This window comes from Aspergillus piperis (assembly GCF_003184755.1).
Source record: "Aspergillus piperis CBS 112811 unplaced genomic scaffold BO85scaffold_16, whole genome shotgun sequence".
NCBI classification, from domain to species: domain Eukaryota; kingdom Fungi; phylum Ascomycota; class Eurotiomycetes; order Eurotiales; family Aspergillaceae; genus Aspergillus; species Aspergillus piperis.
The window spans coordinates 82,399-107,440 of record NW_020291606.1 but is presented as its reverse complement, the minus strand read 5'-3'; the positions used below and the strand labels follow the sequence as shown (position 1 = coordinate 107,440).

Here is a 25,042-nt window from a genome sequence, read left to right as displayed (position 1 = left end):
GCGCCAGATTCCCAGCCGGACAAAAACAGCGGAATTGCTCGCCCATTAGCTAATCCGTTACGTGCCTGAGGCTGCCACGATCAGGCGCCCGGAGCTTCGTCACTCCATCGACTCGCAGCTCCTCCTCCGCCATCTCTCTCCGTCCTGCTATAGCTTCCTGCTCTTCCCCCGTCATCTGTGCCGGTATCTCATCTTTCTTCGTCAATCCTCAGCTTCTCTTCATCTCAACTGAGCTTCAATTCTCTCAGCTCCTGCTGTTCCTCACCCCTCTCCCACTACATCACCTCTCCACGCCGTCACCATGACAGGCTTCGATTTCTCCAACTACAACCGTAACGCGGCGCTCCACGCGAAGGGAGTTCCTCTCCCCAAGGCCACCAGTACCGGTACAACCATCGTGGGATGTATATACGACAATGGCGTTGTGGTATGTACCTCCGGAGCAACCCAACAAGCTCCCTAGTACCCAAGTCGACGATCACGAACTCACCACATCTGGCATAACCACAGATTGCAGCAGATACCAGAGCCACCAGCGGCCCGATAGTAGCAGACAAGGTAAACACCCATTCCCCCTCCTCCTCCCTGGGCACTCACAACCATTCCAATCCAACAAAACAACTAACACACATATCCCCACACCTCCAGAACTGCGAGAAACTACACTACATCGCGCCCAAGATCTGGTGCGCGGGAGCCGGAACGGCCGCGGACACCGAGTTCACGACGGCGTTGATCAGCTCGAACATCGAACTGCACTCACTTTCGACGGGCCGGCCCCCACGCGTAATCACCTGCATGACGATGCTGAAGCAGCACCTATTCCGATACCAAGGCCACATCGGCGCCTACCTAGTCGTGGCAGGTGTCGACCCCACCGGCATTGGTCTTTTCACCGTCCACGCCCACGGATCCACCGACAAGCTTCCCTACGTGACCATGGGATCTGGTTCCCTGGCCGCGATGTCCGTGTTCGAGTCGACATGGAAGCCGAACCTGGACCGTGAGGGTGCGATCGCCCTGTGCGCGGAGGCCATCAAGGCTGGTATCTTCAACGATCTGGGATCTGGTAGCAATGTCGATGTTTGTGTCATTGAGAAGGACAAGCCTACGCAGTTGCTGCGCAACTACATCAAGCCTAATGAGCGTGGCGAGAAAGAGCGCAATTACCGTTTCCCTAAGGGTACTACGGCTTATTTGAACCAGAAGATCATCAGCAAGGAGGATATGCGGAAGTATATCTCTGTTGAGGAGGCGTCGGGTGATCCTAACTTGATGGAGGTGGATGTCTGAGTATTGTGTTGTTATTTGTTGTTGTAACGACTAGAGCAAAGAAAGGTTATTATTTACTACTGCTGGTTTTGTCGGGCTCGCTTTATCTTATCCTAAATAGGGGCCCACGCATGAATAATTGCCATTATGATTGTTTGAATTGAGAACGATTCAAGAAATTATACTTGCGTAGAGCTGTAGTTGATACGCCGGAGGCAATGATATTTCCTCTTCAGTCGCTATAATCTATACTAGTAGTATACAATCCTGGTGTATCAGACCAGGCTAGGTATTCTAAAATACACCTCATCGCACCTCTTCGTACTCAGAACAACCCCCCCCTTCTTCTTCCCCAGAAAACCGATGTCCAATCCTCGGCGGCTCCATAAGCGCCTCCACGACATCCGCACCCTCGACCTCCTCCACAACATCATAGATATACGCATACTGCGTAAGCGAAACACGTAACCCCTCACGCCGAAAGCGTTCAACGCCCGCATGATACAAAGCACGTGCAATCGCCGGTTTAACAGGCGCATTATGCTTCACCAGGAAGACATACAGCCAATGCACGAGACTGTAGGCACGGCGAGGGCTCAAGCGCCTCGAGCACGCGAGTGACACTGCCAGAAGGTGGATCATCTCTAAAGCGGCGTGCGGGTCTGGACAGTCGCTGGTCCTGGGCTCGGGGTTGTAGCGCACGAGGGCTTTTTCTGAGGGATCGGCAATGGGGATCCAGGATTTGGAAAGGGCGATTTTGAGAGGGGTGTGGGAGCGGAGGAGGCGGATGAGTGTCCATACGCTGCGGGAGTCGCCGGTTCGGGCGAGGTCGAGACCGTGGGAGATGAAGTCTGGGGAGGTGATGTCGATTTGGCGGGTCATTGCTTCGAATTTGGAGAAGAAGTGGGGGGTGCTTGCGTTGTAGGCGTCGAGGCTGGCGAAGATGTTGGCGAAGGAGGCGTTGGATGCGGATGTTTCCATGTTGGTTAGGGTGCGTCGGGTGGATTTGGTGAGGGCGTTGCGGGCTTTCAGGTCGACGGCTAGTATGAGGAGGCCGTTGGCTGGTAGCCCAAGGTCATGGATGCCTTCCATTAGGCTGCTTAGCAAGTCTTCACGGGACTCGGTCTTTTCGATGGACTCGTAGAGGCCGAAGAGGCGTCTTATGGGCACATCTGTGGCTCGTACATTCTTCCTCCAAAGAGGCCCGTCGGAAAGGCCTTTGCTGAGAGTGCGTAAAGCCCATATGCGTAAGATGATCTGATGTTGCAGCGTAATATTTGGCTCTGTTACATCGCGCTGCGATCGAACATCAAGCCATGCTTTCGATGAAACAAGTTGCGGGATCTCTTGAGCCTGCAACAAGCAGTCGTGCCACCGGCTAAGCAGGTCTTTCTTGTTCAACGCCAGAAATTCGGTTGTCGATATGACAGCAGCTGTTGCAAGATCCGGCTTGAAACTGCTCAGTATGTCACTCGCGTAGACTTCACCAGCGCCAGCTCGCAGCTTTCTGGGAAGTTCCAGCCAGCGCGTGATAAACAACGTAGCCCACGAGCAAGATGCCGACTCCAGTCTCTGAGCAGCAACGAGCATGCTCTTCGCCAAGGGCAAATCCTCGCAGACATCCCTCTCCCATAAAGCGCCAAGCCACGCGTCAATAACCCCCTCGTCGAGATCACCATGCCCATAGATATCACACCGTCCAATTGCATCCCACATCGCCCGGTACATTGCCGTGACCGTATCCGGGGAGGGTCTCTTCTTCTCGCCCTTCGCCGGTACTGCTTTCGCAACAGCCTCTATAACAGCGCACAGCTCCTCAGGCGGAACGAGCCCAAGCTCCAGAGCCTGAACGACATTGTCGAATAGCGGGTGCCACTTCCCATGCCTTATTCCCCGCGAAGCGATATACTCGACCGCGGTCAAATAATTCCTCGCTCCGCGGATATTAAGCTGCGGATCATCCAGAAACGACACCAGCTCATCAACAGCCACCTCCCCCCTCCTCGAGCACGACAACAAGTGATCGAATATAAACCGACTATACCCCGGCTCGCGCAAAAGATCAACATCCAGTTGCCGAACAACCCTCTTAACAGCCTCGACGGTACGACACTCTCTCAACCGTCTCCTGACATATTGATCGCGCGATACCTCATCAGAACCCTCTGGCGGCATATCCGGCCTTCCAAACTCAAACTCATCACCAACCATGTTACCACCCTCATTATACACTGGCACAGACGGTGTCGGTATCGGAGGCGGCGGCGGCGGTGACGGCGACGGGGTACTCAATTGATAAAAGTGCGAGCCTACAAACACAATCACCACCGTTAGAATCCTCCACCAACATAAAGCCAACAGCTTCGATCACTCACCCTTCGCCTTTCTCCCCTCCGTCGTGGTCGTCCATTTCATATGCTCCCTCCCATTGCGCCCAAACAAACACGCAATATCATCCAAAGGCCCTGTTCCCGCAATCCCAGCGAGGGCAGTATTCCTCCTCTTAGCGAGTCGTCGTCGAGCCTCCAATGGGCCCGGAACGCGGCTCTCGTAGCGTCGTTGGCCGTTAGCGAAGCGTCGGAACGCGGAAGCTAGGAAGTCCTCGCTGATCCAGACGTGATCGAGGAGGTTATTCGATGATGGTGCATGCCTGTAGGCATGTCTGCCGAGAGACATGAGGCAGCGGGGCGCATGCGACGGCGGTGGAGGGAATTGAAGCAAATCGCGATGTCTGGGCCTGTCGGATGTGGTTGATTAGCAAAGGCGGGATTGGATGGATCAAGCTTGGAAGGTTTGGAGAGGGTTGGATGGGTGATGAGTAAGCGGGCTGCCCCGAATTGGGGAACCGTGTTTTGGGCCCAAGTAGTTACTAGGCTAGTTGCTAGTGGTGATTTGGGAGGTTCGTGCAGTGGTTTGGTTTGCAGGTAGTAGAGATTTCCTGAATTTTCTTTTCTTTTTTGTTTGTTTGCTTGAGTAAGATACCGATGAGAGGAATATTGTCGCGAGGCTGAATGCTCGTGTTTCTGGTCTATTCTTGTATACTAAATGTCTAAATGACTGGCCTGTTCTATTCTTTGTAGCGCAAACCAAGTAAAGTCATGCATGATTTAACAACACATGTCGGTAAATTTATGAATTTGTATTATATGTGCAAGAAGAGAAAGCGAAATAGAATGTAGGAAAATAAAAGGAGGCCCCTGCACGCCTTCCATGCATATATAATGTTTCTCTGTAGTCGATGGTATCTTATGCCAATGCTCGCCAACACACAAGGAAAACGGGAAGTATGAAAATGAGGACAGGCCCGATGATGATGAAAAATAAAATATGAAGTGAAGGCCAAAAGGCAGGTATGGACGCTAAGGAACGATAATCCGAAAGGAGCGTTGTCTGTTTTGTGGTGCTTTTCTCTCGAAGCCGTAAACTTCGTGGTGAAACCCTTCAAGGGCTCCCTCGCTAAGCAGAATGTGGTTTTCTTCCTGTTACCACATAATAGTCCAAATAGGCGTGGACATCACGGTTTTGGATAGATTTTCGAACATCGACCAGGAAGACTTCGATCTCGGGCTTCGACCAGCCAAGAATCGTGAGTGGCTTGTAAGACCAACCAGCTGCGGCTTCCAGCAGGTTTGTCTCGTTCCACGAACCAATAGTTCTCAGATGAGAGTCGGTAGACCAAGGGTTCACGGGTACTTTTTGTACCCGTTCCTGAACGTCCTCGAATCCCACTTCTCTCATCCAGCGTGCCAGTCGATGAGCTACTCGAAACTGTCGGGGCGGGTCTGATGCCTGACCGGCACGATGGTGTAAATCCATCAGGTCTTGAAGGGCATATTCGCTGAACTTATCGGGGTCCTCTTCTGGCATGGTTCCGTCATCGCATTTCGGCTTCGGGTCAAATTCGTCGCACTGAACACTACCGCCAGGCTTGAGATGCTTGAAGACTTTCCGTAACAAGTCTTTATATGATGGCAAGGCACCTGAAAGGTGACCGGCATGAATGACGTCGAAGTGATTGGGGCCCCATAGCCATTCGTCCTCTGTAACGTCATCGACTAGGAAATGGACGTTCTCGGGGACTTCGTTCGGTTGTACAGGCGAAAGATCGGTTCCTATAATCTCGGCTGCTGGAAATTCAGACGCTACATGTGATGGAGACACGATGAGAAACTGTCCGGTAGGATGAGCTGGAGAGGATGGGGGGGGGAGAGGATTCTTTTTCTTTCGCTTACCTAGTTCTATAGGCCATATACCAGAACCGGTGCCGACATCTAAGATTTTCTTTGGGCTTAGGGGAGAGGCAAAGAGCAGCCGCCCGCGGTTGACCAATTTGAGCATGTGGTGTTGCATGTCCATCCGGTCTAGCTCTTGCTCGTCGTTGGGATATAAATATGCTGGGAAAGAAAAGAAATTTCAGTCAGAGACAAGTCTGGCTCCGAGAGCGTCGAAGAGGCCTGCACATACAGCCCTCATGATATTTGTGGTATCGTCTTCCATATTCCATGGGGTAATCCGTTACACTGGCAGTCAAAGACTGCGTGTCACTATTGTCACAATCAGCACCAACACCACCAATAGAAGCGAAGATGCGAGTAACTAAGCAGTTTTTGCACCTCTAGCTCAATTTTCGGCGTGTAGTTGGGAGAGTCAGTACTTACTCTTCACGACTAGATCCCTGCGACATAGTGTGTTAGTTATTACTAGAGGGAACGGATCGAAAGAAACAATGTAGACGGCGACCAAGGGCAAAAGCAAAGAGTTGGAGAAAGAGCCACTACCACTACAACCAACATAAAAGATTGGTCCTTGTCAGGGTCTCAAGTAGTAGGGGAGAGCTCACAGTTGATCTACCAGCAGGCATTATGCGTACCAGAGGACTTGGGGAAACCGGAGCTTAAGAGGCCAGTGTCTGAGTGGGGGTGGGAATGGTAGTACGTAGGTAGTATCCAGGCCCAGGGCTCGGTAAGGCGACTTAGTCAGTGGATGCTCGACGAGGGTGTAAGTTAAATTGGTTTAAAAATAAAAACGATATCTCATAAGGAAATAGTATGAGAAATTCAATCCCAGCACGGACTTGATGGCCTAAAATTGATAAAAAAGAAGGGTTTGTATTTACGGGGGAGTATGCAGAGATAGTAGTGGTAGTAGGTGGTGGCAGAGTATTGTAGAGACAGTCGTGTCGTGGCGAAGAAGGGTTACAAATTCTCCGTTACTGTACAGGGTGGAGGGAGAGGGCATAAGATTTGAAAAATCTCGGAAATGTCATTCCAGAGTTGGAGAGCATCTGGGCCAGCCATATAGTATTTAAGATTGACAGGTTCTCCTCAGCACTACGGAGTCTATAATTGTTGCTGGACAGGGGGGTTGGTTGACATTTGTGGGTAGCATCAGAAGTGGGTGGCAGAGGAGGGCCGTCGGCTGTCTTTTCCCAATTTCCTTCCCTGAACCCGACAGGTTGGATTAAGTTTGACTTTAGCAGGATGGGGGAGGGAGGGAAGATACCTAATCCTCCCCAAAGCTAAATAGAAGTAAGAAAACTAGAAAGATACCAGAAACTCTTGGCCCTGACTGGGCCAGACAATCACCATAATTAAGGGGCCTTTTTTTCTTTTTTTGCGAGACAGCCATTGCACACCATTGGACAGGGAGAAAAAAGATATTATTTCAGAATAACAATGATAAGAAGAATGGAGAGAAGGAAAGACAGAAAAACCAAACAAAAAAAAATTCAATGCAAAATCAAAAAATAAAGATTGGTAGGCCACAGTAGCTGGCCAGCCCCGTTAGGGTAGTACACTATCCCTATCTACTTGCAGTAAGACTTTTCGGTCCTTAGGCGGCGGTTTCTACTGTATAGTAATAGATACTCGCTATAAGGTACTGCGTACTAGGGGATCGGGGGGTACCCACGGGCGCCAAGGGGGGAAAACAATCAAAATTAATAGACTAAGAGAGGTGGAATACTCCAACTTTGCACCCAAACTACTACTCGTGTGAACCGAGTGGGTGGTTCTGTTCGGGTGGTGGGAATCCCAAGCCCATCCAATGTCTGATCCTAATCTTTTTTGACTTACTTGGGAACACTTGGACACTATACCTACCTCGTTCACACCTACCTACTGGCTGGCCCAATGTCCGCAGAGCTGGCCTTCCCGCATGTTGCTTGCTGCATGTAGCCCATGTATGTAGGTGCTTAATTTCCCGTTTGCCTCTGCATTGTTGCCTTCCGATACGAAGTACGGTGGACGCAGGAAGACGCAAGTAGGTCATGTTAGTGGTGGCCATTCTTCCTGCCGAGCGTCACCGAGAAAAAGCCCCCCTCAATTAACTTTTTTGTCTCCAACACAAAGCTAATCAAATCCATCTTGACCCCCTTCGGAAAGTTCTCTCTTCTTCTACAGCTTCCGCTCGGAAACAACGGGTACTACCGCAGACGAATGGCCCTCCGATCCTTTGGGTTCCCGGAAGGGGTTCCATGATCACCTGAATCTGAAGCGACTTGAGGATCGTCTCCCATTCCTTCAGGTCGGACTTGACCGTGGTTTCAAATTAGGTAGCCTCTTTTTTTTTTCTCAGTATGAGGGGAAGACATACACTAGCGTTCAATTATTGCGGCCAGGCCGGGGGAGATTGACAACGCATTCATCAGTAGGTCATTAAGATCTGCCTTTTTTTTTCCTCCGGCCCGTCTTGTTTCTTCCTTTTTCTGCTTTTTCTTTTTGTAATGGCCCCTCCCGCTGGGCATTGGTGCCAGGTTACTGGGTACAGTAGCTGCCGGACTAATCAGAATCCATAGCGACAGAAATAAAGGGAGAAAAAAAGAAAAGGGTAAGGAAAAAAAGCACGGGCGTCCCAGGCTGCCGGGAGCAGCCAGCGACGGGGGGCGAAACACTATTACTAAATTGATAGTCCTGTGCATATCGGACTAAAAGACGCTCGCTAATCAGGGGCCCAGATGGTCAAGATGGTAAAGGTCGGTTAATAACTTAATGTTGGTCGGCATACCCAGGGTGGCGGCCCGAATGGTCCGGACATTTTCTTCGAGAAAAGCATTTGGAATCCTGACATGTCTCACAGATTGCTGTAGCTGTTGCCCTTTCTTCCCTTTCTGCCCCTGTAATGAAGGTGAAGATGAAGGGAAATTGCATGATTTCCGTGCAACAAGGTGCAAGAGTAGACTCCATGGTACCTCCGGGATGGAACAGTGATACATCATCCAAGAGGGGAAGCAGATTGGGTGATCTTCAACCGAAATTGGGATCCAATGGTTGTTGGTGCCGCACCGCCGGAAAGTCGCATCCATGGACTACGACCCCCAATATCCGACTGGGCTGAATTTAGACGGGTGTTGCGGCGCATGCATTTGCATGATCCTAGTACACAGTAAGATAAGCCTGCGTTATTTATCTTTGACTCTAGGAAAGTTAAATAGACTAACTGGCAGACAGCCAGTTGGGATGCATGTCTCAGCATTTTCCCGGTCTTTTTCGGCCATGGATTCCAGTTCATCCACCAGCTCTGTGGCTCGGGGATGAGAAATAACGAAAAGAGAAAAAAATAGAAAAAGGAAAAAGTAGAAAAATAAAAATAAAAGGGAAAAAAAAGAGAGGCGATAATCAATCAAGAGCAGACGGAAGTACCGCAGTATCCAGTCTGTCGGGATACTTTTGACCCACCTTTTCGTCGGCGGAATTCCCCTCCACTTTTGTCCCACACGACCTCGACAGCTTTCTGGTTGCTCCCCTTGGTTTGATTCCAAATTCATGAGGCCCACACTCCACTTCCAGCGATGCCGGGAAGCTCCCGTCTCTGAAGGGTGAAAGTTTCTTGTTGAGTCAAATGTCCCTTCTTTGGAATATTGGCAGGTGTGTGTACTGTATATTGCAGATGTTTTGTGTAGTTACAGCAAGCAAAATCTCATTTAGTTAGTAGCATGATCAAGCAACTCACCCGAACGATTGTTGTCACATGGTCACTCCGCATAGGGAAACCGGTGCTTCAACCACCGACAAGTATGAACGATGATGCAGACTAAGCTTGGACTGCAGTCACCACTTTCCATCCCAACTCACTCCCGGCTTTCGTACCCAAAGGAGGGATGAATACCCCTCCCTAACATCGTACGACAGTCGCAGATGTCTCATTGTTAATTTGAATTTGGTCGCTTGCACGGGTTTGACTCTGACTGGATCGTCGCCCCGCAGAAGCATTGTTGGTCGCGAGGTTCCTGCTTAGCTACTAGCCTGACGAAGGTAATAATCAAAATATATTGGGCAAATGCCAAATGGTCCTAACAATCCCGAGACCATACTAGCTCATCGGTAGCTTACATAGTAGTCCCTTCCAAGAGAGTGCATTGTCTGCAGTTGGAATGATTCCGCCCACTTCGGTGTCGGAAAGGATTCCCATCATCCAAGTTTACCTGCATGCCATACCTGAAGGTACTGGTCGATCAAGGCTCGGCGCAGATGGACCTTTTCACCATTCCTGCGATGACTTCAGGTACCTCGACTCAAGCTGGGATATGTATGATGAAAGTTGAAATTCGATCCTTTCCGCCATCCGAGGTTGGCATAGACTTGGTGTTGTAGGAAGTGAGATACCAACTTCGTGCCTGGCATTCGATGAATTGTAAAGTCTCTGTTCAGCGCTCACACTCATCTGGGCAATCTTACGGATACGGAAGGACTACTTAGATGAGTTGCCTCCCGAGTAATCTGGGTGAGGAATTGATACGTGTATGGTATCAAGAGCTGGCCTTCCGTCGGGATCTTTTAGAAATGACCATAAGCAATGCTCTTCTCATCAATTGCCGGCTGAAAATGTTAGAAGTCAAAACCATCACGCACCTCTCTACCCCGTCGCTATTGTAAGAGAAGTGCCTGACAGGTACCTTGATGGATTCTTGCCGGGTCATACATGAGATTATCGCCCTGTTCTTACAATACCGCTGGTGTCAGGGTAATACTTCGCTTTCCTCCCCTCGAATAATCAGTTCACGTCAAACGAAGCCAACATAGGAATGTCCCTCCATCGCCAATATCAGCTTTTTCGGTCGTGTATACATGGAGCAGGGTTTACAGTGCCGAACTTATCGTGCGATGCCATGTTTAATCTATTTAGGTTTTCCTTGAGTGATGTTGTTGAGGCCCATCATGCAATCACACCCACGATGGACCTCGCTTTCCCTAATCTGAGAAGCGTAATGCTGGGAAAACCTTGAGCTCAGCAGTGATGTGTCCTTTTTCATATTCTTGCACATAGGGATCTGTCTTCTTCAGATCCCGAGCTGCATGATGCATATTCCCATTGATACGAGCAAACAGGAGACAAGTGTCCCCAGTCATTATTCGCTAGTCTGGGTTTGCATGTCCCACCCGCAGGAAAGGATAGCGAGTCATCTTGAGTCCCTGCTGCTCGGAGCTTGGGTGATTTGTCCCAGGTTTTCGGAATAGCGCTATTCAATGTTATACCTCGTATATTATACATTAGGTAAAGAACCCTGTTGACCCATTACAGGGATTTCAGTGGAATGGATGATGGAGCCGAGCGAAACGGAAGACTATCGGAGAGGCCGATGGAGGCCGTCCACAAGAGATACCTAGAGGTTTAGCCTAGCGGGGTGGAAGGGAGGCAAGAGAGGGCCACCATCGAAGAAAAGGAAGGACTCCAAGTGAGACTAAGCCTGCTCCGATCATTTGGGGGTCGAGCTTTTTAGCGGAGGCGCGGACTTTGCTAAGAGGGAAAAAAAAGAAAAAAAAGAAAAAAAGAAAAAAAGCCCCATCTCCTGGAGTGGCAGGACCAGGCCGTCTCACTTCCATACACTAGAGGACGTAAGAGCCTAGCAAGTGCCACTCACTAATTCTCAGAGGAGAATAGTGACGGCTGGGCTACTGCATGCTGAGATTGTCCGTCAATCACCATGGTAGACTATCAGACTGATCACTCCAACGGCTTTTTCGATCCCTGTCACTGGAGTGGCTCCCTTCTCTTACCAAGCCAAGTCAGATCTGCTACCTAAGTAAGTAATTGCTATCACCGTGATGCTCTGGCTCAAGACCCGGCGTTGTCCGGCTCTTCTTGAGTACTACTGCTAACTAGCAGCTCTGTCTCCGTGGTCGCTGGCCTTGTTAGGCCCTTGCAGCCGACCCTCCTTCCAATGACCTTGACAACCGAGCCGGTGCCGAAAATAAATTCAAGATAGCAGCTAGGCTGGAACGACCTTCCCCAATTCCTCCCAACTAGTAGCTAGCATGTGTCCTACTACTAGAGTCTACTGGGTGAGATCTCGGCTTACTTGTGGTCTTCCACATCATGGACCGGTACAATTGTCTCAAGGTCTATCGCACCTCTTAACTTTCAGATTATGGAAATACTGCTGTAACAGCATGCACTCAAAAAATAAAATTAGTGGGCTATCACGTATCCATCCTACATCACTGCTACTCTCTTTGTAGCGGTGTATGGACGGCGGTGGGGACCCCAAAATGGTGGTGATGATATTCCAGTCAAGGAACTTTTCAAATGGCATGACGACGACAATCCAAAATGTTCTTGTGGGTTGTTACCCAGAACAAAGCTTAGCGACAGCAACAGTTTATGTAGATACGTACAATAGGACCACAGAGTGCGACAGTGTCAGTATCGCGCTATCCTTCACAATGAGCTCCCAAGTGACGCGAGACAAAAGGGATCCCAAACGGGGCTGCGGCGCGCATGCCCCGTAGCTCGGGTGGGCATGGGTTTACGCATTCTTGGCTCTGATAGGGGAAGACTCGTCTGCGCCAGGTAAGAACGAGGAAGAGAACGACATGCCAAGTCCTGCGGGCTTCCTAGACTAGATCCCCATAATTACTGGGTTCTGATGTCCTCGACACTTTCAAAGACGCTCTCTCCCGCCACAAGGCGTCGACAGGGCGGACTTCCGCATGCGGATACTTTCCCTCCATGTATACCCAATTATATTCCCCCATTCCCACCAGATCCTCCGTTTCACCCAGCTACAGTCGGGTCATTGTTCATTCAACGCCTCCGTACTGTCTCGCTCAATAATCAAAAGATATTCTGCTGCTTTCTTCTAGACTATACCATGTTTTTCGAGGAGGCGACATTCCCGCGCTAAGCTGAGAATTACTTGCATGCCTGGCAATAAGTGGGTGTAACCATGTCACGGCGCTCCCAGCGTACTGGATCTGGGACTCACCATGGCGACCATGCAGAAGAAAACGCCTTGGTCTCTTGTTTTAGTCTCCGGATCTCAAAGCAGGCCGGACATTTTTCTGCCCCGTACCCAGTCAAAAAATGAGCCTGGGATGGAGCATCCCTACCCTCTCTATTGATGAGCATCACAGATACCGTTTCGTGCTGGGTGCATTAATGAACTAACCAACCAGGTTCCATGGAGAGGCCCTCCTTTTCCTATCACTGCAGCGTTAAAGAGATTCCTGCCGTCCTCGAATCAGGTCTCTGCACGCATGAGCGGAGATCTTCACTACGTTTTACAGTCCCGAATACCCCGTAGTACTGCGGTCCAAGACCGGCAAGGCATGTCCTAGGTACAAGCTGCATGACGATGCTAACACACCGCTGTGGAGATTTGGTTTTAGTTGACTGCATGTGCCTTGGCCTAAAGCAAAAAGCAATGATGTTACATTGCAGATAGCTTGCATGATTGATCCTGGCAAGTATAGGCTAGGATAGTAAGAGCCAAGTTAGTGGAATTCCTTCATTTCGAGTCCGTGTGGACGGTAAGAGGGGATGGGATGGTGTGCTGGCCTGGCGGACGATCTGTTTCGGGCCAACTCAGCTCGTGCCATGCTCCCTGAATAGTAGTATCTACTAGCACTATGGGCCGTCAATACCAAACGTTAAACGAATCATCGGCTTGCTTTTTAGTGTCCAGGATTCAGATTGCTTTTCTTGGGACATGATCGGGTGCATTAGCCAGCTGTCTCGCGCATGACAGACAGGACCCAAGGCCGTGGTCGTGTCATCGTTGCAGAGGCCAAAGGTAAGACTTTGGGGGGAAGGAGAGACCTTTTTGGACCGGAGAGTTTGGTTTCGGGCGTCCGGGATCACTATCCCCAGCAGCCATTCATGCCCGGGCATCTCTTAAGAAATCGAACGCTTACGCTGCAGATCTTGCCTCCCCCAGGCATATGAAGACCAGTGTAAGAGAAGTCTCTATCTGGATGGTAAAATCCTTCCTTCTTGACAGCGTTCTGTCATCATGGTAAATTCTTCCTGCTGCGTACTTTTGCGTTGGTCCCCTACCGTCGAAAAGGGCCAGCTCAAAACTCTCACCATGCTTTATTTTCATTATACAATACTATTTTTTCAGGCTTGGATCTCTGAGCCCTTGGGCTCAATACCATCAACCTTTCTCTATTCTGCATATATGCAAAGTACATATCCTCATAATGGGTGGCTCCATTATTCTGGGTGGACTGGTTGGAGGACGAGAGACGGCACTAAGCAACAGATTGAACTCCAGCGTCGCCCAGGCGTCGAATCGCAGCGAGTCCCGAACAGGCAAGAGGCATGACTGGCCAGCAAGTCATTTATTTGTCCCCATTTTCCCAATCCCCAATTCCCAATTCCCAATTTCCACCTCTTTTCCAGCCATGGAAGGATCCGCCAGATGAACTTCTCCACCCCCAAACTCATCCTTCATTTGATGCGCTCATCCAGGCTAAGCCCCGTCCTGGCAACCGTGCCTTATCCCTGGCTTTTCTCGTCCATGGCCCTGGGACGGCTATCTATTCATCTCTTTCTGCCAACGAGATCTGTCTGTTCCTTCCCCGAGATCTATCGTGGCTGGACTCTCTTTCCTCCTCTCTGTTCTCAACGCCTCCCAGAAAGTTGTGGCTGACCAACAACACCCATCGTGTGAAGTCGATATGCGTGGCATGCCTCCCACTTTGCCAGGCAACAAATTCCCCTCCTCCCGTATCCACCGGGATGCAGGAGCTCCCAGCTAGTTGCATTTGGTTTTCTTGCCAATTACCGCAGGATTTCTGCTCTGATGTTCGGGGAACCTCGGGTTAGATGATACTAACGCAAGAAAAAGGCTCACTTCGACCATGTGAATGAATCCAGACTCAACTTACCCCGCCATCATCACGATGATAGGACACCTGGCTGTGACCGGTACGCTCTAAAATAGATTTAGCGAATGCCGCTAATACGCGGTCTGCATCTAGATACGCACGCCCAAACTTGATCGTTCTCACCGGAGCACGACGATGAGATGCACCTCTCACTGTAGTGCAGTGGGCCAAAACGGTGATGGGCAAGGATACACAGCAGGAGACGCTGTCACAGGTTAATTAGCCTCCTCCCCTCTTGCGTCTCGTTCACTTTCCTCCTCCGTCGATCCACAGGAGCGGCATCCTGGTCTATGATCAGTTGGGCTCTCGGACCATAACAGGGATCCTAGGATACATACAAGGTTACTGGGACAGAGTCGTCCAGTCTGTTACATACGTTTACGTATCTCATCGCTAGAACAAATTGGGGGAGAGGGGGTGACTACATATCAACAAATGAATACGGTACTACCTTATGCGTGGATCTGAGGGGTTTCTGTAAACAACGTTCATCATTCATTTGGCATCCTAGATTACTGACTTGTACCGAAACTTAGGCTTTCAAAACACAACAAGACGCACATCTTCCTATAAGCGCCCGAACGGTTGGCTCACGGCCATCTCAAGTCGCGAGAGCCCTCTGCACTGAGGCTATATTGGCCTCCATAGGCTGCACCTTGTCGGTTCTATACACTAGTGTGAGATAACAGCCAGGAAAATGGGTAATACTCCAAGGACCAAACTCACCTAGTCGTGATGCGAATGTCCGTCTGAATCCTAGCGATCCCTTCCTGGTGGATCAGCGTATGGGCGTATCCGATAATTTGGGATACCTGGTCCCACGATCCCTCTTTAACCAAATACATTAGCTTTGCAGTAGCAAACGTGGGATGGCGTATGATCTCCGAATCAGAACGCTACGTGGAAGCCGTACACCGTGCTCCATGCAGAGTTTGGGCTCACATCCCCGACGAAGATTTCGATCCAGCATCAAGGGTATTTCTATGAGCTGAAACATACCAACAGTAGTTCCAGTGGCGTGCATCTGAAATTTGAGACCGGAGTTCTGCATCAGACGCTGGATATCCGCGACCTGCTTCGAGAAGGATGCGCTTTGAGAGCCGATCTAAGCCACCGGTGTTAGAGCTTGGTTTCGACCGAGCCATTCTCTGCCCTCGTTAAGCTAACTAGAACAAAAGGTGACATACTGGAATAAGAGAGAAGTCTGCAGTGCAGTTCTCTGGAGTTTTCAAGGTAGCCATTTGGACGATGCTGTTAGATACCTGTCTGCAGCAAATACTCGTCGTTGTCTGGTTAGGGTCTACAAGCTACAAACTTCCTAAGTGCCGCATGCCCTTTATTTACTATATTGAGACGTTGCTAATCATAATGACGTTCAATTAAACTAGAACTATACCGAATTATGTTATGCGAGGCACATGCCTATGAGCTCACTACTATGAAAGCGCAACACCCCCCTCCAGATTAGAGTTTCGGTGGCTTCACCTTATCAGCCCAGGTAGTATGTCTCATCAACGGTTCTCCCGCGCCGCTGGGCTGGCTCGCTGCCACGAACATAAATATCCTCGAACAATACGTCCGAAGTCAAGGGTGGTTCCGCCATCTTCTCCGCTTCCTGAGCTTCATGATCAACTTTGCGTCGGATCTCCTTATCCATCGTCTTCGCCTCGTCGTCGCTGAGCACGCCCCATTCAATCAACCTTTCTCGATACGTTGTGATGGGATCATGCGCCCGCTCGGCCTGCACCTCGTCTTTGGTCCGGTACGCCGTCCCTGGATCAGATACCGAGTGTCCCGCATACCGGTATGTTTGGAATTCATACAGCAAAGGTCCGTTCCCGCCCAACACGTAGTCTTTGCCGTACTTCATTGCAGCTATCACCGCCAGAACGTCCATTCCGTTGATGCGGAGACCTGGAATGTAGTATCCCCGTTTGTAGTATTCGGTCATGGCGGAAGCGCGCTCCACGGATGTGCCCATTCCGTATTTATTATCTGCAACAAAGCACGAAATTAGAAACTGAGATCCAGGGTGATCCAACACAACACAAGAACAACCATGAAAAACAGAATAAGAATAAAGAACATCATGCGAACTCACTCTCACAACCAAAAATAACCGGCAACTCCCACAACTTAGCCATATTATACGCCTCATGTACCTGACCCTGATTCGCAGCCCCATCACCATAAAGATTCACCGTCACCTTCTTGGTATCATCATACTGCTGCGCGAACGCAATCCCCGTCCCAAGGGGCACATTCGACCCCACAATCCCATTCCCACCAAAGAAATTCTTAGTGAACATATGCACCGAACCACCCTTCCCATGGCAAATACCGTCTCGACGACCAAGTAACTCGCCAATGATAGATTTGACACTCCCACCCCGCATCAACGTGAATCCGTGGGCACGGTACGCAGTAATAACCTTATCTTCGGGGCTGATGCCGTGTTCCACCCCCACCGCGACGGCCTCTTGGCCGGTGGAGAGGTGGCAAAAGCCACGGATCTTTTGTTCCTTGTATAACTTGTCGGCTGTGAGTTCCAAGCGTCTGGAAAAGTTAGTTTGAGAGTCCAGAACGATTTTGATTGGAAGGGAGGGGAGGGGAATGAGAGAGAGACCTTATTAGCGACATGTCATGGTAGAGTTGTTTTAGTTGGCTTTTGGTGGTTTCTAGGCTATAGGGAGGTGGGTCGAGATTGTATGTTTCGAAGCTGTCGTCTGCTATGGGGACGCTGAAGGGTTTGGTATCCTCCTATAGGGGAGGGGTTAGTTCTGTAGTATCCTGGCATAGGGGGTGAACTGTGCATGGGGCTGAGCAACGCACTGTAGGGAGATCTGAGATGTTCGAGACATGGGCCATGCACCGCCGGTATGGCAGGCCTGGGCGTGTCCAGCGGAGAGGTCCCTTGGGTTTCAAGGATCTCGTGAGCATGGTTCCTGTGATTTGGGGCTTGTGGTGGCGGAGGGTATGAGGCGTGCGCTCTTCGACGGGCTTTCTGGGAGGAGGAAATAGGGTTGAGTTCAACTGGAGATTCTTGATGAGTAGAGGTTAATAGAGGTGATCCTGCCACCGCTGCCAGTACTTGTAAGAATGGAAGAGTTCTTCATTCCAGATAGGTGGATGGGATGGTGCACCCCCGAGTCCTTGTAGTGACGCAATACTGAACTCAATCGGCAGCATGGGTAAGTTGAACAAGCATGGAAGGCTGGTCTGCCAATGAGAGTCGGCCATTGTATGTCAAACTCCCAAGCTGCATTCACGGTTCCTTTTCCTGCTCTTCCGCTGGTTCGTTCCCCTGTCGTTCTGGCTCTCTGTTTAGCTGAGATTTGGTTGCTATGCAGTCTCTGTTAGTAGCGCAGCAAAATCATGGGCTTTAGGGCTGGTACAGGCCGGGTAGGCCATGGTAGCTGGTTGGTGTATTTTGGGTATAAATAGAGGGCTTCTCGAATCCCGTTGAATGGCAACAGAAGGGAATTTCAAATCCGTCAGAAATCGCGTGCGAAGTATAAACCAAAAAGTAATATGGCGGAGTATGAGCAACAGCCATGTGGTTGCCTTGTTGCCTGAACGCACGGACCATGGGATGGCGGGCTCGACGCGTGACGCGGAATTGGCTGACTGAGGAATCAATCCATTAACGCGGTCCGCATTGATCTAATCAGCCACGAGCTTGCGTCCGGGGCCATTGACTCGTGCAACGCCTATGGCTCTCCGCAGACTCACCTACGACACTGACCATTCTGAGTTGCGATGAGACAAGGTGAGAGTACGGGTATAACCGGCACCACGACTAGTCAGGGACAATTTCAGACACCAGACAAGCCTCCTAGAGTACGTCCAGCGACAGAGACCAACGCGGCCAAGGCAGCATTAGCCAGGACAGAGCTCCCTGCGTCTACTGCATCGACGTCGAGATCCTGGAAGAGAAACTCTTTTCCCGGTCTGCCGGATCAGCCGACACTTACGCAGATTGACTTTGTCGCGCCAAAGTCCCAGTACACGGGGTCTGATGGCGATGACGATGATCTCGACTACATCGACAGCAAATCACGCAGCAGGCGACGGGCAGATCCTGAGGTGATTCAGATTGATGATGACTCCGACAATGACGCCGATTACCAACCGCCATCGCATTTGAAGCCGAAGCCGGCTGACATTCGTGGAGTCAAGTTCGAACGAGGTGCAAAGAATGCCGCTCCCAAGCCGAAAAAGAGGAGCTCCCAGGGTGGCGGCGACTTGAAACAAAAGCGCAGAAAAAGCGGCGAGGGCAGCAATATCAGCAAGAAAGACAAGGAAAAGGCGAAAGGACATAAGACTCTAACGCAAATGGACTACGTGCGACGTTATCTGAAGATCGAACCGGACGATGACGTGAAGTTGGACTATACTTACATTACTCCTAAAAAGAGCGATGGCCAGGATAGCCAGCATATGCGCTCTCGGGATCCCGAGAGTTTCCAACAACAGGATGACCGTCAATCCAACTCAAATGGACGCGAGGCACAGAAAATCAAGGATGAAGAAGGTGCGACGCTGACTACGGAAGCTACGAATGATCGGGGAGCGACCGAAGCTCCAGTGACACCAAAGAAACGCTTCAAACAGGAGATACCCTCGTCCCAGTCTCCCGAGAGCCCTGGTCTTGCAATAATCACATCTTCTCAGTTCCGCGGCACCACTCGTTCTCAAAACCATGTACCTGTCAGCATTCCCGATCGGCGTATCAAGGAAGAGTCACCTACGATGCATCGCATCAAAGAAGAACCTCACCAAGATTTAGAGCCGATGTTGCTGTTTCCTAACGATATATTGCCGGAATTGCCGGAATCTGGCAATTCAGACTCGCCCATTTCCCGTCGAGAAGGTACACCTCATCAAATATCGGCCGATCAAGCAGAGACGCCCACGAAATCAGCTCGTCTACATAGCAGTCCTGGGCTTCTAGACTCCAAAGAAGGAGCGATGCCTTCACAAAGGACGGTAATATACGAGACAGATGCGGAGAGCGACTACGGCGACCTTGAAGACGATTTACCCGACGCTCCTGTTTCTCCCAAAAGCCCAGAGCCCGTCGAAGGAGACCCCGATGCAACTGATGACCTTGACTTTGATCCCTCGAAAGACAATTCGCAAGACCAAGACCTTCCGCTCATGGATTCATCCGGACTGGACGTTGAAACAGAACTCCCGCTTCCGGAACCAAACCCCACCTCCGAAGCATCGATATATTACCAAAGGCTGCAGCCAGCTACCCAATTTCCCCTTGGTACAATTCCGACGTTAAGCTCCCAGAAGTTGGCTGAGCTGTTCCCAGAAGATTCAAATGACCAGCAAACCCTCCGGACCATGTCACCCCTGCCGTCATCTCCTAGAACGGACAGTCGTGCAATGTCCAAACCTGGCATACCAGCTGTTAGCCAGACTCAGGCACAAAATTCCGCCAAGGCTCCAATGGAGATGGTCCCGGAATCTTCACCTATTGCACGGCAAGGAAATGGCACCCGAGCAAAGGAGTTCATTCCCCCTGAGCCCCTTGCGCGAAGGGACGTGGTACAAGTGGAGTCTTCACAGCCAGCAGACCGACTCCACAAGAAGAATCAGGAGGAAAGTTCCGGTCCTCGTGGAATTCTGACCGGCAGCCAGATTCTCACATCGAGTGTGATGGAAAGCGTGCCCCTTCCGGCCTTCTTGATGGATAGCCAAGATAGCGTTGGAGAACCCTACAGCTTACCAGACTCGTAGACTTTACATGATAGGACAGTCCGATATATCACGACACTAATGAGACACGGCATCGAAATACCCTATGAGACTAGATCATATATAGCTTGAAATAACAATATATAATATCCCTCGCTCACAGTATTTCAGTCCCTCGTTGTAGTAGTCCTTCACCACGTGGGAGGTGTCAGTGAGTAGGCGGTCGGGCCGTCGTAGCCCCGGGAACGAAACCGCCCAGTTGACTGACCAGAACATCCCTCCGCATCCCTCATTCCAATCCACGATATGCCCTCCAACTTCATCTGATATCCCTCTCTGATTCTGTCCAACCCTCCCGCAGTCATGGATGTAGCCTACGACCACATCCAAGAGGAGATTTTCTCCGCCAACGACCCCGCCAAGAAAGAAAACAACAGCAACAACAATAACAACCCCTCCGATGCACCCGCCACCAACTCAGACCGCCCCAACGTTGACCTTAACGCCGAACTGCAGGAAACCTTCCGCGCTTTCTCCGCAAGCCCCTGGGGTGCACGCATCGGTGGACTATGGGACAACGTCCGCAAACAAGGCGAAAGCTACTACGAAGGCGCTCGTCAGGAATACGCCGCCGCCAGCGAAGAAGCCGCCAAGGGGTTCTCGGATCTGAAGAGTAGTATCGTCGGTCGCACGCGGGGGCTGTCCCTGAGCACGGCTTTCAACAACAACATCATCGGCGCTGGCACCAGTACTACAACTGAACAGGAGACAGATACATCGTCATCTACACCTAAGAATGAGACCGGAGATAAGGAGAAGGCTGGACCTTCTGCCAGTTCGGATAACAATAATGAGGGGTTCCTCTCGCGGTTCAAGGCCGAGGCCGCCCGCCGACTCAAAGAGATCGAGAAGGCTGAGGAAGCAGCCGACGAAGCTATCCTGCGCTTTGGGATGAACATCGGACAGAAGTTGAAGGATGCGGTCAGCATTGTGCCGCCGTCTATGGACTCCTCGTCGGACAAGCTTCTATTTGAGAGTAAGGATGCAGACGGGAAGCGGGTTATTCATGCTACGCGATTTGAGGCGCAGCTTCATGTCATTCATTCGAACTTGGAGAGTTTCTCGAAAGATCCCGTGAGTGAGGAGTGGCCTACTTTCAAGCAGTCTTTCAACGTGGACAATAAGACGGATGCTATTGCCGCCGACTTGGAGAAGTATCCGGAGCTGCGCTCCGCTATGGAGAAGCTTGTTCCGGAGAAGGTGGAATACGCGGTCTTTTGGTGTCGTTACTACTTCTTGCGTTTGGTCATTGAGACTGAGGAGCAGAAGCGGAAGGAGCTTCTTAAGGGTATGTTTCTCTCTTTTTTTCCTTATCTCCCCTCCACCAGATATGCCATGGCTCTTATCTCTAACTTGTCGTATAGATGTCAACGTCGACGAGGAAGAAGTCAAGTGGGACGATGATTCCGATGACGACACCGACTCTCCCTCTACGCCTCAAGTCCAGCAATCTACCGCAACCGCCAAGGCTACCACTGCCACCCCTACTGCCACTGCTACCGAGAAGGATACCCTGAAGCCCACGGAACCCCGCCGGTCCAACGACCAACAGTCCCAGCCTGACAGCGAATCCAGCTACGACCTCGTCAGCGGTGCGACCAGCCGCACTCCTGCCAGCCCCAAGGAGAAGGCTAAGGATGAGGAAAGCGATGACGACTGGGAGTAAACGATGGGATGATTGCTTGGAGTAAAGCACAAGTTTGACTGCGTCGTATAGTTGCTAGAGATTCTCCAAAATCATTGACTGACCACTGGCTGGTCCGAAAGAGAGAAAGGATTCCCTGATTCCCTTACATATGAGTTGATTGCGGTGCGAGGAGTTGCGGTGTCGTTTGTTTGATATCTTCAGGCGTTAGGATTGCTACTCTGTTCCTTTCTTCTTTTCTAGTATCGTCGTTCGTTCCACCTTTTCCATCTTCCCTTACGCGATAAGTTTCTTGGTATTAGCAGTTGCGTGTTATCTTGGCTTTCTTGTTATTTTCTTTCCTGACAGTGCCAAATACACCTACCTCCCACCCCTCACTTTCCTCTATTGGTATATGGTACAAGCGTTTCTGAAAGATATTCCTGTTTTGGGACTAGATTGCAGAACGTGTAATGTATTGATATGCAAGTCTATTCACAAGGAGTATTTATGATTTTCCCATGTACAAACCCTTTATATCGCATCGGTATCGTAGTCGTAACGTTCGTCATTTGCTTGATCTTGATATTGATATTCATATCGATAATGTGGCCAACCCACCTATCCTTCCGACGGACCATCAACATCAGCATCATCAACCCCTTCCACAATAGGACCCGGCGTGGACTTCCTAGACAGAGGAGACCCTCCCCTCGACCTCTCACTAGCAAGAACAGCCGATGACGGCCCTCCGCGCCGAGCACCACGGGACTTCAGATCCGACGACTGTACGGAAGCGGAGCGTCCGTACCGGAGCGGTGTCTCGGGAGTGTTCTCTCGGGACCTTAGATGGAATCCTCTGGTTCTGCTATCGCCAGGCGAGTAGGGCATTTCGCTTGTCTCGCGCGAGAATCTGAGCGGAGTGCCCTCCGAGGTCCATGCGTATTGATAGTCCTCGCCTCTTCGCTTGACGGGGCTCTCGTCATACGGGTCCCAGCCGACTCTGCGTCTTGCGTCAGCGCGGAGCCGTTGGCGGTGTTGTTCGTCGCCTCCGGCGCCTGTGGTTGAGGATTCCTCGAGGAAGAAGTTGAGAAGCTCGTCGCTGATGGATAGGTGGGATTGCTGCTGGAATTGTTGGAGGGAGGTGAGGCGGAGGAGGGTCTCCAGGAGGGATAGGGATGTGCGGATGTTGTTAAAGTGGGGGTTTGAGACGGTGGCTGTGGATATGCGCTGCGTTGAAGAAGGGGTGCTGCGGCGAGACGGCGTTGTTGTGTTGTCGTGGAGAGAAAGCTTCGCCATCCTTTCGGGGTCGATGGATCCTGCTCTGGATGGTGAGGTGTGGTCCTCTTCTGCTTCGGATTCGGAATCTGATGATTCTTCTTCATTGTAGACTTCGAATGCAATCCATTCGGGGTCGAGGTCTTTGGGGAGTCGCCATTCCTCGGGAATGGAGCTTTTATGGAAACTAGGTAGTCCGGGGTTGGCGTTTGCCTCGTTGAGTTGGGCGTCTAGCTGCGCTTGAATCTCGTCAATTTCCTCCTCCTCATCTTCTTGGGGGTCCTCGGGGGCGTAGCCGGACAAGGTCTCGTCCCGTTCGACCATCCGTCGGGGTGGGATGGCGTTGATGTCTCTCTTCAGGAGGAGAACAGGGTTGTTGGTCTCTCCCTCGGTGTTTATATTTAAGATCTTGCCGGTGTCTGCATAGAAGATCTTGGAAATCTCGTGGATTGGAAGAATTTCGCGTAGTCCTGCGGTGCTGACACCTTCGTAGCTGTGAGGTTGCGGTTCACTTTCGTCAAACGAATGGACTCTGCCATCATCCAAATCTTCGATAATCAACACCTGGTAGGCAAATTCGTCCATCCTTGCTTCGGCAGGAAGTTTGAAATACGGCGTCTCGGACTGAGGGATTGCAGCTAGGTCCATAGGCACCCTGCGGAGCTTCAAACGCGCCTTGTGCATAACTTCCTTCCAGGTTGCTTCGCGGATACCTTCTTCATCATGCGGCCGAAGGTGACTGGAAAAGAGCATGTACATAGACAGAGTAAATGTGGGGCCGATCTGGACGGCTTGAGACGGGTACATGGAGTATTGCGTATCGCCAGCAGTCAGGAAGGTGCTTGCCTGCAGCAGTCGGGATGGAGACACACTCGATGGCAGGTTTGTTGATAGCTTAGCACCCGACGTCGTGATAGCCAAGTTCATCAGCGGTACTGCGTCCTCAATACGAACAAGAAGTCTTTTGATATCTTTAATGACAAGCTTGATCTCCGCCTTGTGTTGGGAACGGTCTCTTTTGGGGTTTGCCCCTCTAAGATACAGTTCTTCAGATGCAGCAGTCTTTGCTAGTCGCTGTCCGAGGGATTGGATATCCCAGCGAAGAGATTTTGTGAGAAACACGGCTGACTCTAGTGACGTATTGCCTCTTGCAGCACTAGAAGCTGTTAGATTTCAGACATCGTGGGGTCCCTCCATAACCGACTTCACTTACATGAGTTCAATCATATCAATGGCAGGTGAAATGACCTGTATCTTGCTTTCCAGTCGGTGCTGAAGCGTGAGTAGCTCTTCCCTCTCTTCACCATCGTCAACGTTCTGAAGGATTGAAGCGCAAATGGTCAGCTATGATCTTCTGCGAATTTCCGTAGAAGCAGACCAATCTTGACTTACTTTGAGTAAGCGAGACGATTGACTGATGGCGTATTTGGCAGTGATAGCTATGCCTGAGCTAATTACAGAGTTAGCAAGTGCTGTAACAGACAAAGTAGGTAATATAGAGGAGCTGATTCTTACCGAATGGCATAGTTCATCGCCTGCTGCGTGAGCTAATGCACGATTAGGCTCGAGACCTTACAAATGGGCCGTAGGCACAAAAACATACCCTCGTGAGAAAAGCATCCATCTTGCTTGAAGTCAGGCTTCCCCTGCTGTCTTCTCAGGATGAATTTGCCGAGGGGAATGTACCCAGCAGAATAGGGAATGTTGACTGCTGGTGGGATCTAGTAATAGTAGTGATCTGTAGCGCCCCTGAGGCGGTTTGCAGAGCTTATCGATAACGGGCCACCCACTGTGGCTGCCACCAGCAACAGCTATCCCAACATATAGATAAAAAAGGGCGTAATTGAACAGACCTCCCACACTTTTCTCTCTCTCTCACGACCCGGTTCAGACCCGCGAGGTCATTGTTGGAGTCATTCTTCACAGCGGAGAAACAGTACGAGACAAACAATGCAAAACACAACACGTGCTAATTCCTTGACGCGCCAGA

The 25,042-nt window shown here is 50.6% G+C and overlaps 10 protein-coding genes across 10 annotated transcripts; 3 read left to right on the top strand and 7 right to left on the bottom strand.

Moving 5' to 3' along the window:
• The first annotated feature begins 178 nt into the window (after positions 1-178).
• pup1 (proteasome core particle subunit beta 2) lies at positions 179-1,439 on the top strand. The gene is made up of 3 exons (XM_025660604.1): positions 179-427; positions 511-558; positions 649-1,439. The coding sequence occupies exons 1-3, from the start codon at positions 302-304 to the stop codon at positions 1,291-1,293; spliced, it is 819 nt and encodes a 272-aa protein (XP_025513083.1). The 5' UTR covers positions 179-301; the 3' UTR covers positions 1,294-1,439.
• BO85DRAFT_402008 (uncharacterized protein) lies at positions 1,422-4,250 on the bottom strand. The gene is made up of 2 exons (XM_025657176.1): positions 3,648-4,250; positions 1,422-3,581 (listed from the first exon to the last, which is right to left on the bottom strand). The coding sequence occupies exons 1-2, from the start codon at positions 3,946-3,948 to the stop codon at positions 1,579-1,581; spliced, it is 2,304 nt and encodes a 767-aa protein (XP_025513082.1). The 5' UTR covers positions 3,949-4,250; the 3' UTR covers positions 1,422-1,578.
• Positions 4,251-4,388: 138 nt separating this feature from the next.
• On the bottom strand, positions 4,389-6,307 carry BO85DRAFT_80765 (class I SAM-dependent methyltransferase). The gene is made up of 4 exons (XM_025665688.1): positions 6,113-6,307; positions 5,931-5,947; positions 5,737-5,816; positions 4,389-5,666 (listed from the first exon to the last, which is right to left on the bottom strand). The coding sequence occupies exons 1-4, from the start codon at positions 6,131-6,133 to the stop codon at positions 4,729-4,731; spliced, it is 1,056 nt and encodes a 351-aa protein (XP_025513081.1). The 5' UTR covers positions 6,134-6,307; the 3' UTR covers positions 4,389-4,728.
• Positions 6,308-7,699: 1,392 nt separating this feature from the next.
• Positions 7,700-8,291, bottom strand: BO85DRAFT_80736 (uncharacterized protein). The gene has a single exon (XM_025665687.1). The coding sequence runs from the start codon at positions 8,189-8,191 to the stop codon at positions 7,868-7,870; it is 324 nt and encodes a 107-aa protein (XP_025513080.1). The 5' UTR covers positions 8,192-8,291; the 3' UTR covers positions 7,700-7,867.
• Positions 8,292-8,639: 348 nt separating this feature from the next.
• Positions 8,640-9,193, bottom strand: BO85DRAFT_80734 (uncharacterized protein). Its single transcript, XM_025665686.1, has one exon. The coding sequence runs from the start codon at positions 9,035-9,037 to the stop codon at positions 8,672-8,674; it is 366 nt and encodes a 121-aa protein (XP_025513079.1). The 5' UTR covers positions 9,038-9,193; the 3' UTR covers positions 8,640-8,671.
• A 5,789-nt stretch (positions 9,194-14,982) lies between these two features.
• On the bottom strand, positions 14,983-15,622 carry BO85DRAFT_490255 (thiamine-binding protein; the record flags this gene model as incomplete). Its single annotated transcript, XM_025663653.1, has 4 exons — positions 14,983-15,046; positions 15,108-15,210; positions 15,381-15,486; positions 15,569-15,622. 4 exons carry the CDS (start codon positions 15,620-15,622, stop codon positions 14,983-14,985), a joined length of 327 nt encoding a protein of 108 aa, XP_025513078.1.
• Positions 15,623-15,651: 29 nt separating this feature from the next.
• BO85DRAFT_80639 (putative pyruvate dehydrogenase E1 component alpha subunit) lies at positions 15,652-17,542 on the bottom strand. The gene is made up of 4 exons (XM_025665685.1): positions 17,214-17,542; positions 17,008-17,141; positions 16,483-16,937; positions 15,652-16,376 (listed from the first exon to the last, which is right to left on the bottom strand). The coding sequence occupies exons 1-4, from the start codon at positions 17,319-17,321 to the stop codon at positions 15,871-15,873; spliced, it is 1,203 nt and encodes a 400-aa protein (XP_025513077.1). The 5' UTR covers positions 17,322-17,542; the 3' UTR covers positions 15,652-15,870.
• A 502-nt stretch (positions 17,543-18,044) lies between these two features.
• BO85DRAFT_425625 (uncharacterized protein) lies at positions 18,045-20,245 on the top strand. The gene has a single exon (XM_025658084.1). It carries the CDS (start codon positions 18,141-18,143, stop codon positions 20,130-20,132), a length of 1,992 nt encoding a protein of 663 aa, XP_025513076.1. The 5' UTR covers positions 18,045-18,140; the 3' UTR covers positions 20,133-20,245.
• Positions 20,246-20,453: 208 nt separating this feature from the next.
• BO85DRAFT_490252 (BSD domain-containing protein) lies at positions 20,454-21,816 on the top strand (the record flags this gene model as incomplete). Its single annotated transcript, XM_025663652.1, has 2 exons — positions 20,454-21,438; positions 21,515-21,816. 2 exons carry the CDS (start codon positions 20,454-20,456, stop codon positions 21,814-21,816), a joined length of 1,287 nt encoding a protein of 428 aa, XP_025513075.1.
• Positions 21,817-21,974: 158 nt separating this feature from the next.
• On the bottom strand, positions 21,975-24,769 carry BO85DRAFT_80594 (RanGTP-binding protein). Its single transcript, XM_025665684.1, has 5 exons — positions 24,656-24,769; positions 24,568-24,599; positions 24,445-24,502; positions 24,266-24,369; positions 21,975-24,208 (listed from the first exon to the last, which is right to left on the bottom strand). The coding sequence occupies exons 1-5, from the start codon at positions 24,674-24,676 to the stop codon at positions 22,396-22,398; spliced, it is 2,028 nt and encodes a 675-aa protein (XP_025513074.1). The 5' UTR covers positions 24,677-24,769; the 3' UTR covers positions 21,975-22,395.
• Between the last annotated feature and the right edge of the window lie 273 nt (positions 24,770-25,042).

Coding starts and splice junctions, on each gene's coding strand:
- BO85DRAFT_425625 (XM_025658084.1), top strand. CDS start 18,141: ATGAGACAAGGTGAGAGTACGGGTATAACCGGCACCACGACTAGTCAG.
- BO85DRAFT_402008 (XM_025657176.1), bottom strand. CDS start 3,948: ATGTCTCTCGGCAGACATGCCTACAGGCATGCACCATCATCGAATAAC. Junction 3,582..3,647: donor GGAGGGGAGAAAGGCGAAGG/GTGAGTGATCGA, acceptor TTGTGTTTGTAG/GCTCGCACTTTTATCAATTG.
- pup1 (XM_025660604.1), top strand. CDS start 302: ATGACAGGCTTCGATTTCTCCAACTACAACCGTAACGCGGCGCTCCAC. Junction 428..510: donor TATACGACAATGGCGTTGTG/GTATGTACCTCC, acceptor GCATAACCACAG/ATTGCAGCAGATACCAGAGC. Junction 559..648: donor GCCCGATAGTAGCAGACAAG/GTAAACACCCAT, acceptor CCACACCTCCAG/AACTGCGAGAAACTACACTA.
- BO85DRAFT_80639 (XM_025665685.1), bottom strand. CDS start 17,321: ATGCTCACGAGATCCTTGAAACCCAAGGGACCTCTCCGCTGGACACGC. Junction 17,142..17,213: donor ACATCTCAGATCTCCCTACA/GTGCGTTGCTCA, acceptor CCTCCCCTATAG/GAGGATACCAAACCCTTCAG. Junction 16,377..16,482: donor GGTTATTTTTGGTTGTGAGA/GTGAGTTCGCAT, acceptor GCTTTGTTGCAG/ATAATAAATACGGAATGGGC.
- BO85DRAFT_80734 (XM_025665686.1), bottom strand. CDS start 9,037: ATGAATTTGGAATCAAACCAAGGGGAGCAACCAGAAAGCTGTCGAGGT.
- BO85DRAFT_80765 (XM_025665688.1), bottom strand. CDS start 6,133: ATGCCTGCTGGTAGATCAACT. Junction 5,667..5,736: donor CCACAAATATCATGAGGGCT/GTATGTGCAGGC, acceptor TTTCTTTCCCAG/CATATTTATATCCCAACGAC.
- BO85DRAFT_80736 (XM_025665687.1), bottom strand. CDS start 8,191: ATGCACAGGACTATCAATTTAGTAATAGTGTTTCGCCCCCCGTCGCTG.
- BO85DRAFT_80594 (XM_025665684.1), bottom strand. CDS start 24,676: ATGGATGCTTTTCTCACGAGG. Junction 24,503..24,567: donor GCGATGAACTATGCCATTCG/GTAAGAATCAGC, acceptor CTCTGTAATTAG/CTCAGGCATAGCTATCACTG. Junction 24,370..24,444: donor AATCGTCTCGCTTACTCAAA/GTAAGTCAAGAT, acceptor TCAATCCTTCAG/AACGTTGACGATGGTGAAGA.